The sequence below is a fragment of the Ochotona princeps genome, chromosome 32 (assembly GCF_030435755.1).
Source record: "Ochotona princeps isolate mOchPri1 chromosome 32, mOchPri1.hap1, whole genome shotgun sequence".
In the NCBI taxonomy this organism is placed as follows: Eukaryota; Metazoa; Chordata; class Mammalia; order Lagomorpha; family Ochotonidae; genus Ochotona; species Ochotona princeps.
In genome coordinates, this window is record NC_080863.1 from 8942214 (window position 1) to 8958091 (window position 15878).

At 43.9% G+C, this 15878-nt stretch overlaps 1 protein-coding gene across 1 annotated transcript in view; it reads left to right on the forward strand.

Moving 5' to 3' along the window:
- RELN (reelin) overlaps positions 1-15878 on the forward strand; it is a 384643-nt gene that overhangs the window by 345505 nt on the left and 23260 nt on the right. Inside the window, exons 47-53 of the mRNA XM_058657530.1 lie at positions 4294-4434; positions 5588-5765; positions 8181-8374; positions 9433-9689; positions 11935-12089; positions 13097-13311; positions 15552-15729. Coding sequence (XP_058513513.1) covers positions 4294-4434; positions 5588-5765; positions 8181-8374; positions 9433-9689; positions 11935-12089; positions 13097-13311; positions 15552-15729 — 1318 coding nt within the window. The remainder of the gene's footprint in view (positions 1-4293; positions 4435-5587; positions 5766-8180; positions 8375-9432; positions 9690-11934; positions 12090-13096; positions 13312-15551; positions 15730-15878) is intronic.

Below are 15878 nucleotides of genomic sequence, written 5' to 3' on the forward strand. Positions count from 1 at the left end.
TCATGACCAGAAGCACAGAGCGCCTTCCATCAGACTGAAGAGTCAGAAAGGCCCGAGATCCAGGAGCCTGATGCAAAGCGTTGGCCGTCAGTGACATTAGCTACCAAGTAGTGAAGGAGAGAGTTTCACAACACATTTACTGGGTTTTTTTCAAATAGGAGCTTATCAGCCACCTTCAAGGAACAGTGTCAGCATGTTTGGTACGGGGATTAACACACTCTATCATACTGCACCTTTCTTGCTTGTCTAAGAGGCAGAAATCGTAGAAGAAATGGGAAAGGAGAATTCCAGAAGTTCTTGGGGGAAATAAAGAAAAGGAAGGCGGGAAGGTGCCGAAACTGATTTCACTGCCCATAACCTGAATCTGTGTCTTCTCTACTAACACCATGTCTAAAAATAACAGGTGTCTCAAGTAGCATGAGATCTTGAAGGGTTACCTGAGAACTAGGGTGAGTCATTGGAAGGGCAGGTAACCAAAATCCACCAAGAGAAGAAAAAGGAGGGGGCGGCCACTGGGAAGCTCAGGTGTAACTTGGCTATTTTAAGTCACAAGTTGAAGATGATCATGCCCTTCTGATAGCCCCAATGGCCTAGCAGAGAACACCTTCTTTAAAGATTAACTGCAACCCTTGGGAAGCCAGGTGGTTTAAGCCATAACATGAAAGCTACTTGATGTTCGCAGGAAGTTCTAAGGAAAGGTGGGGAGCACAAGAAAGGGTAAAATTCTGGAAAGAGAAAAGGAAAAAAATAGAAGGTTCTAGAAAAACTGGAGGGGTGAGTTGACATGAGAGAAGCTGTAGCCGTTGAACAGGAAATGGTAGAGGGGATTTTTTAATCCCCTCTTTGAAGAGGGGTTGGACCAGGCCAAAGCCAGGAACCAGAAGCTTCCTCCGGGTCTCCAGTATGGGTACAAGATCCCAGGAATTTGAGCCATCATTCACTGCTTTCCCAGAAACATTAGCAGGCAGTTGGATCAAAAGCAGAGCAGCCAGAACTCAAATCAGTGCCCATGTAGGATGCTGGTGTTACAGACGGTAGCTTAACACACTATGCCACAATTGCTAGCACCGAAATTTTGCATTTAAGCAGCGGATAGTTTGTATTCATTCCTTGACAAAAAGAGGTGGACAAAAAGGGCATCTGGCTGGTGTTTACTGTCACTATGTAACCCATGCTTCCTGGGTTCAGTTCCCGGCTCTGGCTGCTGGTCCCACCTTCTTGCCGCTAAAGATCCTGGAGGGAAACGTGGTGGCTCAGATGACTGGGTTTCTACTGCCCATGTGAGAGATCTGGATTAGGTTTCTGGCTTCCTGCCTCCAAGCTTTGGCCTTGGCCAGCCCTGGCTATTGTGAACATTTGGCTAGTGCATCAGCATATGGGATCTCTCTTGCTCTCTCTCTAATGAATACATCGGGATACTAGTTTTATTGAGATACAATTCATATACCATACAATTCTCCCAATACAATAATTTTTAATCATCACCTAAAAACCTAAAGGGTTGCAAGACCATCACCACAATCTCATTTTACATTATTTTGCCTCCTTGAAAGAAGTGCTAAGAGATTAAGAGATGTTCCCCTGTCTGTGATGAGTAACATACAGTTGGCAGTAGCATTTCTGAAGCAAACTAAACGTAGTGTGGACTGTGCGCTGTAGATGGAGAAGAACTGATAATACACTTAGCCAAGAAGCAAGGGAAGAGATTTCAAGGAGATGGAAAAGTGAGAACCTGCTCTGGGGCCATCCCTACCCCCACCCCACACTGAGCTCGGAGGAGCAGCAGCTGGCGTGGTCGCTTCTGCATAGGGAACCTGCGGGACAAGTGATGACACTTGCCAAGGGACTCTACCAGGACAGAGCGTGGGTCTTGGTAAACACAATCTAATTAATTTTCACAGCAGCCTTGGGAGTCAGGCAGTGGCATGTTCTCGACCTGCAGATGGGGACGTGTCAGCCCATAGACAGAAGGAATTGGGACCTCTTCACACAGCACAGCTGCAGCAGGGCTGGAAGGAGGAGTCTTGTTTAACGACTCAGAGGTGAAGTTCAGCTTCCAGACTTTCATTCTTCACTTCTATTCCAGTTCTTCCCCCTTCATGGGGAATTTCTCCTCTTCTAAAATAATAGTGCAGAGCGTGTGGGCCCTTGTTTCACAGATATATTACTATTGGATGTTATGCCCATCACCAAGGGCAGGTGGGAAAGGGAGTAATCCCGATACCATGGTGAGGGACCTCGGTTCAACTTCCAGCTTCCTGCTAATATGCACCCAGGTAGCCGAACCTGATGGCTCAAGACATTGGGCCCCTACACTCACATGGGAGACCCAGAGGAAGTTCCTGGATCCTAGCTTTGGATTGGCTCAGCTCCAGTCATTGCAATCATTTCGGGAGTGAACCAAGTGTGCATATATGAAGCATATATATAATATAGATATATTAATATATTGTATTATATTTATCTGTAGATACATATTAAAGCACAATAAATAAATCTTTAAAAGAAAAAGATACTAACCACAGGCACGGGCCTTGTTAGTGCCAGAGTACACATTCAAGCTCTGGCTTTAGAACATTCTTCTGTGACCTCCCTCTAGTTTTCTGCCTTGTAGAATGCCAGAGTCTCCCAGGCAGAAAGTCCCCGAAGTCAGCATAATGTGTCCAACTCTTACATTCTCCCCACTGTCTCTCTGCTGAGGGGTTGGCCAGCCTGGGACTAAACACAGGCTTTGATGAGAAGGCTACCCCTGCTCCTTCAGAACTCTCTAGTGCAGGCAAGAGGCAGACATGCCTCAAACTTGTATGCATAGCTATCGTTGTGGTAAATACTGTAAGAGTAAGATAATCATTTGCTATGAGGCAGAATAACATGGAAGAAATATAGTTATCTGCCGTCCGCTGGTTCACTCCCCCAAAGGCAGCATCAGCCAGGGCTGGACCAGGCTGAAGGCAACCACCTGCAACTCCATCTGAGTCTTCTGCGTGGGCATAGCACAGGAATCCAAGTGCCTGGGCCATCCTCCATTGCTTTCTCAGTACCATTAGCAGGACGTGGCATCAGAAGTGGAAAGCTTAAATTGGCATTTATGTGGGCAGTGGCTTAAGCCAGTCCAACACACACTAGCTTCTACACTCCCTACCCCTTGATTTATTTTCCCGAACTGAGGACTTGAGGTTCACATTGAATGCAAACGTGAGGGTGTTGGGGCAGAGATGACTCTACTGATGGGCCACGTGAGGAGCCAGGAGTGAAGAGACTGTGGTTTGTCAATTAACGGTCTACAACCTATTTCAGAACTACTTAACTCCAGTCTGTTTCTTTTCTGTTTTTCTAAAGCTTACACAAATACTTTCCATGTGGAAATGTAAAGCCCTTGCTGTTATTTGGTCTGGCATCTCACCTAGAATAACTATCCCTCAGGGCATTAGTAGTGTCCCAATGACCAAACATCTATAGATCCAGAAACACCGAAGTGAGCTTTCACATTCAGCTCGCCTGAGCCTTAGGCACTGTTTGGGTTTTACTGCCATCTAGTGCTGTGAAAATGCATGTTCCCGTGTGTGTTTCTGAACAAGACATTGCCCCAAAACTGTGCAAATGAGCCAACAGACTTGTGTTTCTGGCACGGGAGAAAATTGGTGTTTTGATTTTTTGCATCGCTTTGAAATCAGTGTAAAATGCGTCTGTTCTCATTCATAAACCCCCTCTCTTGTTGATCCAGTTGCCTCAAGATTCTGCCACTGCCTTGCATGCATGCATACTGTCTCTAACAAGGCTTTCGTTGGGTGAGCTCTCAAGAGGTAGAGGTAGACCAGTGTGTCCATTGCACAGAAGTGTCTGGCCTTGGGGACCAAGGAGGACAGGCAGCCCGTAGTGCGTCTGCAAGTTGCATGCAGAGAGGTTGTGACTGCCCAAGGCCGTGCATCATATCCTACTTCAGATGTACCAGAAAACAGCCTGGGTATCCCTCTGCGATGGGTGCCACACAGAATTGGGGGGGGGGGGGTATTGTTTCTCCCCATCCTGAGACTTCTGGTTTTAGAATTAGTGTTTGTTTCCTATGGAGTCTGTTTTCACAGGCCAAAATACCAGATCAAGCTATTATAGTCCAGTTGGCTTGATTTTTGTCAGCCAATATTTTGCATGGAATATTGTGATAATTGAGTATTGTTGTCGGAACAGGAGGAGGAATTACGTGCTTTTGTCCTCCTCCACGCACTGATCCCAACATCCCAGAACATGTTCTCTTTCCCACCATGCGCTTCGTTACAATTGTCTTCTTTTCCCAAGGTCCCAAGCCACTCGTTTCCGTTGGCATCAACCGGCTCCTTTCGACAAACAGCAGACGTGGGCAATAGATAATGTCTATATCGGAGATGGCTGTGTGGACATGTGCAGTGGCCACGGGAGATGTGTCCAGGGGAATTGCGTGTGAGTAGAATTTTTTTTCCCTTTCTCTGTCAAAGCTCCTGATTCACATTCCGTCTAGGAAATCTTTCAGCAACTGGCTTTCTAATCACTCCCAAGCTACTGCAGGGTGCGCGATTTTCCTGAAATATGATATTAAGAGACTGTGCAGTTGACAAATATCTGATCTTCGTTGTTGCTTTGAGATTAGGAAGTAAAACAATGGGCTGTCTTATCAGGACGATGTTGAATGATAATTGACTGAATTTTATTTCCCTTTGTGTTTCAGTGAGCCTTTGGATTTTTGGAAAAAAAAATTAAAAGAGGTTTGGGAGTTCAGTATGTCTGCACCAAAAATAATATACAATCTAAGCATTTTTTTTCCCTCACTGAGGCTGAATATATGTAGCAATAGGCACTTGTAATTTAACTGACATTCCTGTGTTATTTGTGCAAAAGCATATGTAAATATCTGGTCAATTTATCTGGTGTATGTGATAGAGAAGCCTAGTTTATTACTCTTAGCCTTATTATCTCGAAGAATCTAAATAAAATGTGTGTGTGTGTGCGTGTGTATGTGCGCTCTAGGCCTGTGTGTCTGTGATCAAAGATTATACTGTTTGATGAGTGAAGCTGGCACTGGATAATTTATAGTCCCTCTCTGCTAATCTCCACATGCCTGAGAAGCCCTTCTTTGGGAGGGTGATTCCAACCCACCCACCTATATTCAAGTTTCTTTTGTTATCCCCTGAAGAGGGAAGTCAGCCCATTACTTGGAGGTGACAGTTTCTATGCAAAGTGTCTTTGCCTGTTAAAACCCAGACCCTCGGGTTCCTAACTGTCCCCTTAGCCTGTTAAGAAATCCAGTGTGTTAGGCAGTTCCAATGCTGTATCAGCCATCCAGAGCTCATGCTTTAGCTAACTCCTTGAAGTTGTGTCTTCTTCACCTGGAGCCCCAAGTCACCCCTTTCCGAAAGACAGGAGTTATTCGTTCACAGCTTGCATCTAACCTGAAGAGCTGTCCAGGAGAGCAGGTGAATTCTGATGGGCTCTGGACAAAGCAGTCGCTTCCTCCTCCTGGGCCAGGAAGCAGAGCCAGCTTCACTAGTATGAGGTCACGCTTGCGGGAGCTTTGTTGGATGTCCACTCTGCTTTTCTCTTTCCCCCACCCCACCAGCTGCGATGAGCAGTGGGGTGGCCTGTACTGCGATGAGCCGGAGGCCCCCCTTCCAACCCAACTCAAAGACAACTTCAATCGAGCTCCATCCAACCAGAACTGGCTGACTGTGAACGGGGGAAAACTGAGCACCGTGTGCGGAGCGGTGGCTTCAGGAATGGCTCTCCATTTCAGCGGGGTGAGTGTTTCTGTAGCCTCTAAGCTCCCCCCAAGGAGCTGAGGCTCTGCTGAAGTTTAACTAGCAGAAGATGATGCAGGATGAGTTACCACCGACGCACAACCCCAGTCGGAACCTGCCGCTGCACCCGAACCATGCAGTTATTTCTGGCATTTGCCTGCCACAAATCATTTGCAACAGTGGACTTAAGGCAGTGCCTGGACAGGGCATACTTCAATACATAGTTAGAAAGGACTTCCCTGAATGTGCCACCTAGTAGGAATACATGTGCTCTGTACGGGACCCTTCAGCTCAACAGAGCTCTGACTTGAAATTCCCCAGCTTGCGACAGAACTGGAATTTCAGGAGCCAGAAACCTGGAAAAGGAACTTGAATGGATCCTGAATTTGTCACAAACCATTCATTCTTCCTAGAAGAGCAGCACTTGGCAGGAATTGCTGGACGTTTGCATGGATAGCATATTATTCTGTAAACAACAGCAGCAATGTTGGGGATTTGTTGGAGAGGCTTTGGTCACTCCTCTTTGCTGATAAAGATGCCTTTATTTAAGAAAATAAAATTTCTCCAATGGCATGAAAGGAAGATTTTAAAAATTACCAACTTCGCCATCAACTTTTTGTCTTTCTACCCTACCCTACCCAGAGTGCACACTGTGCCCATGAAATGTATTACTTTTTTTGTCTGTGTGTGATTTGGTTTATAAGCACAGAGAAAGCCAGAGGTGGAGGAGAATTTCCACCTGCTGGTTGACTTAGCAAGGTCCACCAGAAAGTCCATCTGCTTCTCTCCAATGGGTGACAAGGACCTAACTACCGACACGTCTTCAAGGAGCTGGATTTAAGAACACAGAACTTAAACCCAGTCACTCTTATCCCAAGCACCTGCTCTAAACACGTGTCCTTAAAGTGTGCTGTATATATATTCAGTGATTAGCCCATGGGTAGCAAGAAGACATTCACCATTTAGGAATTTAAAAGATGTACGCGTTGATTTTTAAAAAGCACAGTTAGAAAGAAGGAGAGACAGAGATAAAGAGAAAGGTTTTCCATCCACTGGGTCACTCCCCAAATTATCACAGTGTCTAGGGGCAGACCATGCCAAAGTCAGGAGTCAGGGATTCATTCAAGTCTCCCATACAGGTGCAGGGTCCCAGGCGCTTGAACCTTCTTTTGTTGCTTTTCCAAGCTCGTTAGCAGCAAGCTGTATCAGACGTGGAACAGCTGGAATTTGGACTGGTGCCCGTGTGGGATGCGAGCATCGCAGGTGGCGGCTTAGCTAGCGGTGCCGTAATGCGAGCCCCACAGTTTAGAGTTTCTATAATCACACTTAGGATGCAATATTCAAATTGCCTTCTTTGGGTGAGCATTTTTAAGGAGATTAAACTACTGTTTGGAAAGTCCACAGCTCACATCAAAGTGGCTGGCATGCCAGGCTTGCCTTTGCTTCTTTCTAATGTGTCTGGGAAGGCAGTGGATGGCAAGCCAAGTGGTTGGGTCCCTGGCGCTCACCCAAGAGACTCTACTGGAATTCCTGGCTCCTGGCTTCAGCCTGATTCGGCCTGGCTGTGTGGGCATTTGAGGAGTGAACCAGAGAATGGAAGATCTCTCTCTCTGTGTATGTCTCTGCCTTACAAATAAATCAATAAATAAAACTTTTAAAATTTAAAATAAAAATTTACTTTCCCTAGCTTAGTTGGAATTCCTAAGGGACCTAGTTTCCCATTTATGCTCAGCAGATACTATTTTATGTTTAGCAAATACTAATAATTTTCTAATAATTAATAATAATTTACTAATAATTACTAAATAGCAATAACACAATCAAAAACTATCAATTTCCATTACTGAATAAATATAGATGACATTAAAATCTATAATAGTTCGATTTTTTTACTCACAGCTATTATCTCTAATTATAATGAAATATTCAGATGTAGTCATTTTATACTTTTGCATTATAATCTGAATATGTGATCTTATTAATAGCTGACAGCTTTTGAAAATGTAATAAATGAAAAAAAAGAAAATGCAATAAATGTCAGTGAATACGAGCAAATGGTTTGATTTATAAAGTTAGGGCTGTTACTTTCATTCTGATTCTTGTTTTGCTTATTAAAAAAAAGAAGAAAATGTCCCTAGATTATATTGTCCTTGTAAGTCTTGAGTACTGAAGTTCTGCAGTAATTTCTGGATCCCGGGCATGTACCAGGAACCATGTTAGGAGCTGGCACACTAGTGCAGGTGATAAGAAAATTGGTTCTATAATTCCATAGCACCTGGATTACACAAGAAATAGAAAAAGAATGGAAACCAAACAATCTGTAATTAAGATTTATATATATATATACATATATCAGTAGATATGCAAGTATGTATATGTGTATCTGTATATTTGTATTCTGCTTCTTCTGCTTAGGGTTGCAGTCGATTGTTAGTCACTGTGGATCTGAACCTCACTAACGCCGAGTTCATCCAGTTTTACTTCATGTACGGATGCCTCATTACACCCAACAACCGTAACCAAGGCGTTCTTTTGGAATATTCTGTCAACGGAGGTACCACCTGGAACCTGCTCATGGAAATCTTCTACGACCAGTACACCAAGCCCGGGTGTGTACTCTGCTTGGTTGGGAATAGCGAATGTGTGAAGTAAAGATGCTGGGTGTGGCTGGGCTGCAGACCCATCACAGGGGCCAGGGGCCTTGCTGCTCTGCTCATCGGTACAGGATGTCCTGGGACAGGTCCAGGAAAGGTTTCTGAGCTATACATGGATAGCTTGTATGGGGTTTTTTTTTTTCCTGAACGATTCGTTTAACATCCCAGAATGAGATAAACTCAGCTATCACATTGTCAGGGATGAAAAAAGCTAGAGCAAATTCCCATAGGAAAGAATGCCTGTAGGATAATTAATTTGAATTTCATTGTGGAAAAAATAGACACAGAATGCAAACATATATTTGTTCATATAGTGTTTGCTCAGTTGTAGAAAATGTGGAGCTAGGAAACTGACGCATGCCATAAAATAGAAATATCCTTAAGAAGCCTCGAGTCAATCTTTGAAAACCTCTTATACGAAAAACCTTGAGTAAACATAAAGCATGGTTTTTAAAGACCATCTTATTTCATGTTATATAGAGAGAACTCCCATATACTGGCTTACTCCCCAAATGTTCACAATGACCAGGGCTGGGAGAGGCCAAAGCGAAGAAGCAGGAACTCAATTATATATAGAATAATATATAATATTACATAATAAATAGTAATATATTTCCCTAGTCTAGTGACTACCAAAATTTTATAAAATCAATCCAGTTAATGAAGGTTTCTTGTAGTTGGGGTGTTTTATTTTTGGTTCACATACAATAATAGTTTATGGGGTAGTATAATATTCTGAGGCATGGGCACACGGTGTCATGATCCTATCAGGATCATAAGCATATGTTTCACCCTAAACAGGTATCATTTCTTGTGAGAATATTCAATATCTTCTAACTATTTTGAAGTATATATATTATTAGTCTACTATAGTCATGGTCTGTAAGGATTATTTTTGCTGATGTCCCCTGCTACCCCCCATGCAATATGCAGTCCCTTATTGGCGGTAGTACTTACTGACCTGGATGATCTGATGGGATATTGTTCCCCCAACCTCCTCCTGTCCCTAATAGGTTCGTGAATATCCTTCTCCCTCCCGATGCTAAAGAGGTCGCTACTCGCTTCCGCTGGTGGCAACCCAAACACGATGGCCTGGATCAGAACGACTGGGCCATCGACAATGTCCTCATCTCGGGCTCCGCCGACCAGCGGACGGTGATGCTGGACACCTTCAGCACCGCGCCAGTGCCCCAGCATGAACGATCCCCAGCCGACGCGGGGCCCGTGGGGAGGATCGCCTTTGACATGTTTATGGAGGACAAAACTGAAGGTAAATGCCCTTTAGCGCTAAGCCAGGATCCAGAGGAAAGACACCCAAGTGGCTCCGGGTCTCTTCAGCGGGGAGGGTGGGACCCTGTAAGACATTCTAAGGCCATAGAAACACCGAGACAGCTGTCATGGTTGATGTGGCAGCAGAGCCAGGCAGGATGTCTTGATGGAATAGTATTCTGGAGTTTTAGTAACTAATTTTCTCAGAGAACTTCCACTGCTGGTTCCCGCTTTTCCTTCTGTGAGCGGCAAGTGGGCCTGGTCATTCGTTGTCATAATCCAACAAGAAACGTTCTGCTTTGCTACGTGTGAGAAGCCCGTGGGATGGTGTTTTCTGTTTCAGATGGTGTCCCAGCTCTTGCTTCTCTGAGACTCGGGGCCTGCTTCTGTGTGTTGTTTAGGCTTCCTTGATGCCATACAAATGAAGGAATGATTATTCTGACTCCTGAATGCTGTGAGAAAAAAAAAAAAAATAGTGTCCCTGGAAAGCAAAACATCTGCTGACAAAAGCAACTTCTGACATTGCAGACAAGACTGAGAAGTTAGTTGACTTAATCCTCCTCAGAGGGAGCAGGCTCAGGGTAACCTTCCTGGAGTTCAGTGTTGGTGTCCTTTGCCCCTGGAGTCCTGGATCTGTCGTGTAGGATTACGCCTAACTCCAAATCCCTGGAAGTAGAGACGCAGATGAGGGTGTTGGCAGTAGCCACATGCATCCCGGAGATAAGCCGTTTGTTCTGCAGACACTGTATGCCCAGACTGCATGAAAGGGGCATTACGTGGCAAAGGCTGAATTGCAATTCAAGTCTTTGATCTCGTCTCTGGATGCTGGAAATGCTGGGGCCAACATTGAAACTTTGAAAGGTTGGACCTCTGTAAAGCAACATATATTGAGCATTAGACGCAATCTACTGATAATCAAATTGTAACTGTGGATCCAGAATAGGTAAATAATCAGACATGAATAGCCAAACGTTAAGGATATTGTGGAGGGCACTTAGAGCACTGTTATTTCAAGGGAAATCTGTATTTCCCTTTTTATAAACTAGAGAACATTCATACTTACAGTTGTATACTGGAGCATCCATAGTTCAGGTAATAAATCTTTCGATCACAATTTATGAAAACCTTTCATCCCAATATCCTAAAATAAAGTAAGGAAAATTCATTTCCCAAAAATAAAATCACTTCCAAATACACCTCACAGGAACCAGTTTCTCATTTTTATTGGTATTCCCCTGAAGACGTCACTGACATCTGTCCCATGGTTTATATCCCAGCTCTGCCAGAGCCCTTTGGGATGGGTTAAGATTGTCTGTAGATTAAGTGTTCACTTCGGTGTGGCCTCAACCTTCCCTGTTTGGATATGGTTTTGGCTTTGGCTCCTTGCTAAGAACAGCTGACATCATTTTTCTCTCATCAGAATTATTGCAGTACTCACAGACTTCTAAAATAGCAGCTGGTTATTTCCAGAACCTTCTCCATAGTTCACCACACAGGCCAGTATGTGAGCCACACAGAGCTCTCACAGAAGCAGGGTACAGTAGGCAAATGTCTGCCCTGCAGGTAGGATTCCCTGTCCTGCAGGCAATGGGGAGGTAGCATATGTTCTTGGCCCACCTCCTGTCCACAGTAACCAAGGTCTGTAGGGATGACATACTGTCCAGTAGCCACCCATTCATTCTAAAAGGCAGAATTCAGATCCCAATGTATGACTCATCCCCTACAGATATCCCTACAGAAGGGTATATGAAAATCTGGGGCTGCGTGTGTGTGCACTTTAGATTGATTGATTGTTGATTGATTTACTTTTTTTCAATTTCCTTTTTTATTTGAAAGGCAGAGTTACAGTGAGTCAAGAAAGAGAGCTCTTACATCTGCTGGTTCTCTCCCCACACATCCACAGTGGCCAGAACTGGGCCAATCCCATGCTAGGAGCCAGAAGCGTCTCCCAGTTTTCCCACCTGGGGACTGGGGCTCAGCACAGGAGCAATCCTCTACTTCTTTCCCAGGTGCATTAGCAGCAGCTGTACTGAAAGTGATTTTTAATACAGAAGTAATAGCAGCAGAAATCAATACTGTGTGTGAGATTCTTCCAGAACTTCTCTATGGATGGAGGAATGCTTCCTACACAATCTAAAAGAGGTTTCCACCTAGAATATTTTTGGAGATCTCGCTTAACGTGAACACTTGCTCCAGGTGCTTTTACGCCAAGTCTCTCATTTGTGTCTCTCTGCTGTTTATTTAAGTGAATGAGCACTGGTTATTCCATGATGACTGTATGGTTGAACGATTCTGTCACTCGCCTGATGGAGTGATGATCTGTGGGAGCCATGATGGCCGAGAGGTGTATGCCGTGACCCATGACCTGACGCCCACTGAAGGATGGATCATGCAATTCAAGGTAAAAATGTTATAATCGCCATAAGTCCACATTAGCAGCATAACAAACTCTTACAGAAGCAAAGATTATTCAGTAGCTCATGAATGATGCATGCTTTGAAAAACAAAATTTAAGGTAATGCAACTTAAATATTTGTTGTTTACTGATTGAAAGTGTTTTATTTCTGAACTCTTTTGAAGTCAGACATTCATAACAACCAATGTGCTTCTGCTCAGAATCAGATACTCACAGAACAAAATATTGATAACGAAAATGTAGGATAATGATTCTAACTCCTTAAGTTAAATTGACACATGACTTGGGCAGATTAGCATCTGTATGAGAAGCTTAAAGCTGTAGTGGCTATTACTACTTTTGTTTTACAGTAGAATTTCAGTGTTTCTGCAGAGAGAAAATTATAGAACACAGAGGCACAAGTTAGCATTAATGCCAACATGGGCTTTGACCAAGATACCAAGATTTTACGTCAACTGATTCCTAATGTCATTGTGTTAGCAGCAAATGTCACCTTGTAGTTATCGCCAACTGCAAAGAGAGCTGTGCATTGTGGAAAGAATTTCCCGTTATCACTTCATGGTATCTTATTCGTCACTGAAAGTGATTTATTGAGAGTCATATATTGTGTGACAAAATAATAAAATTGGTGAAGCTTTAGCAATCCTTCTTGGTCAAATATTCTGCCAAAGAGATGTGCCAGACAATTAGCAGAACAAACAATGTGTAAGAGAGAGTCCAGGCTTTCCAAGGCAACCAGCCAGCCTGGCAAGAGCTCAGGCTTCCTCTTCTCTCCAGTCCCCTCCACAACAGCCATGGCACCTCCTCTGATTTGTCACCTTGGGCAGCCACAAAGACTTCCCTTGTCCACCAGCAGAACCAAGAAAAACATCTGAAAATATGGATGAGTGTAGTGCAGGATACATCCAAGTTTTCTCACTGCCAAGTCCCTAGAGCAGAAATCTGTGGGTTGATTTTAGTATCTGGGTAACCTTGCTTTTTCTCTTTGTCAGATTTCTGTTGGATGTAAAGTGCCTGAAAAAATTGCACAGAACCAAATCCATGTGCAGTATTCCACTGACTTTGGTGTGAGCTGGAATTACCTGGTGCCTCAGTGCCTCCCTGCAGACCCAAAATGCTCTGGAAGTGTTTCTCAGCCATCTGTATTCTTTCCTACCAAAGGATGGAAAAGGATCACCTACCCACTTCCTGAGAGCTTAGTGGGAAAGTAAGTAGAACGTTCAGATAAAGCCTGGCGGCCCAAACTTTCAGAAGTCAACTGGAACACTCTTGTGAAACCCACAATTCCCTATCTTCCTCTAGAACCCTAAAGGTTCTCCTAATTGATGATCTCTGTAATCAGATGACTTCAGGAGGCCTCCGTGTGCAATCCTCCAACTTGGCAAAGTGGACCTTGTCAAGCCCTTCCGTTGCCCACACCTTAGTGTCTTCAAGTGCAGACAGATGATAGTAACGGCCTTGCAGCCAAGTGAAAAAGTGTATGTTCCCTCATCACCTTGTAGACTGTGGTATGCTGGGCGCCATGTGCTTTCCATTGCTGGATAAGACCAGGAGCCGTTCCTAACCTCTTTGTGCTGTGTGTACAAGTGTGTGGCTTGAAGGTTCCATTTTCTTCTTAGCAAACTTTATGTTCTGCACCTGCAGTGGAAAGTAATTAGCCTGGCGCGGTGATGAGCTAGGGTCATTAAACCATGCTCTGGAAAGCCTGTAGATGTGTTAATTTAAGGCAATTCCAAAAGATCTCCCTTGGACTATAAAGTTAGGAAAAGAGATACATTAAACAAAATGACAGTTGCTCCTTTACTGAATTAATCATATAGTTTAGCTAAATGAAAAACCTTGTGAAATTGATTATGATATATGACCAGGACATGCATAATCTTTGAATAAGGTGCTACAACATCGCTCTTTCCAGTGCTCTATAGAGATTACTTACTAATTGACCACTCAGAGTTTTCTGGGGATTATTCAATTAATATGTTAGAAAATTAAATCAGGGTGCTTTCAACTGCTGGGGACAAAAAAATCCAGTTCAACCTGGCTCAATTAAAAGGGAAATGTATTATGTTTGCAATGAAAAAAAAAATCCAAAGTTAAGTGGACTGTAGGATTGGTTGATTCACAAGGTCAATTATGTCCTCAAGCACCCTGTTCCTCTTTATTCTCTTATTCTTTGCCGCTCTAACCTACATCCCTGGTGACATATTCCCCTCACCAGCTTGTGCTGCTATTGAATCTAAGAGTAGCCAGGAAAACGGGGAAGAATTGCTCTTCTTTCCAGGAGAATCTGAACAGCCATCTCCTTGAATCCTGCTGATGCCAAACTAGCCCCTTGCTGAGTCACTCACTCTTTAGGGGAGGGACAGGCGTTTGGCACAGCTATTAAGATGTCCCATCCCACATTGGAGCGCCTGGGTTCCACGACCAGCCGCAGCTTCCTGGAAGGCAGCGGGTGATGGGAAAGGTGGTGTGGTCCGTATAACTCATGTGGGACAGCCCAGAACGCTGCTGCTGGCTTCTGCCTAGCTTCATCCTGGGCTTCCACCTGGCTCAATTTAGAAAGTGAACCAATAGATGCAAGGTATGTGTGTGTGTTTCTCTCTCTCTCTCTCTCTCTCTGTGTGTGTGTGTGTCACTCTCCCTTTCAAGTAAATACATTTAAAAAGTGTTTAATGGTTACGGGAGTTCCTAGTGCAGTAATTTTCTCATGAGTATCATGTGGGGTGGGATGGGTGCTAGGAAACCATCTTAACATCCATTCTGGACTCACTTCCCCATCTCCCTTGCCCTTTACATTGCTACTGTTCCAATCGGTAGTTTTGACTGTCGTGTGACCCAAGTTACTACCACAGGAAATAAGCCACAAAACATTGATGATCACTCCAGAAATTTCCTCCATGTACTTTGAATTCTTTCAACCAAAATAGTGCAGCGTTTTTTTTAAAAGATTTGTTTACTACTTATTTGAAAGGCAGCATTATGGAGGGAGACAGAGAGAAGCAGAGACGAAGAGATTTTCCACTCAGTGTTTCACTTCCCAGATGGCCACAACAGCTGGAGCTGGACTGTCCAAGATCTAGGAGGTTCGTCTGGGTTTCCCACGTGGATACCAGGGCTCAAGCACCCAGGCCATCCTTTGCTAGTGTAGAATATTTTAATGTTAGGTTAATTGTGAGTCTTCCTTTTAACTACAGAAAATATTCCTGTTGCTTCAACCAGAAATTTCAACCAGAAATTCCATTGATTTTCACTTGGTTTTGCAAGTTTTCTCAGATATTTTAAAAGTTTTGTAGCAAGATGATAGCGTTCAGAATAAGTTTTATAAAAACGTCACCTACTAGGAATCTTAAGTGTTTTTCTCTTGGGGACTCAATACCCATGTGAGAAAATGGACCTGAATGATATGATCCTTCATTGTTCACCCCCTCGTTTTTGTGTCGCCAATAGTCCTGTGAGATTCAGGTTTTATCAGAAGCACTCAGACATACAGTGGGCGATCGATAACTTCTACCTGGGTCCTGGATGCTTGGACAACTGCAGAGGCCATGGGGATTGCTTAAAGGAACAGTGCATCTGTGATCCGGGATACTCTGGGCCCAACTGCTACTTGACACATACTCTGAAGGTAAGGTGAAAGTCTCTGGCGTTACAAACCAACCTAGGATTCAGCCTCTGCATGTAACTCGTCGCTCACAGCCACATCCTTAGGGTCCCCTAGGAAGGAAGTCATCCTTTGGATAGAAACTTAATGGATACATGTATTTTCGCTTAAGA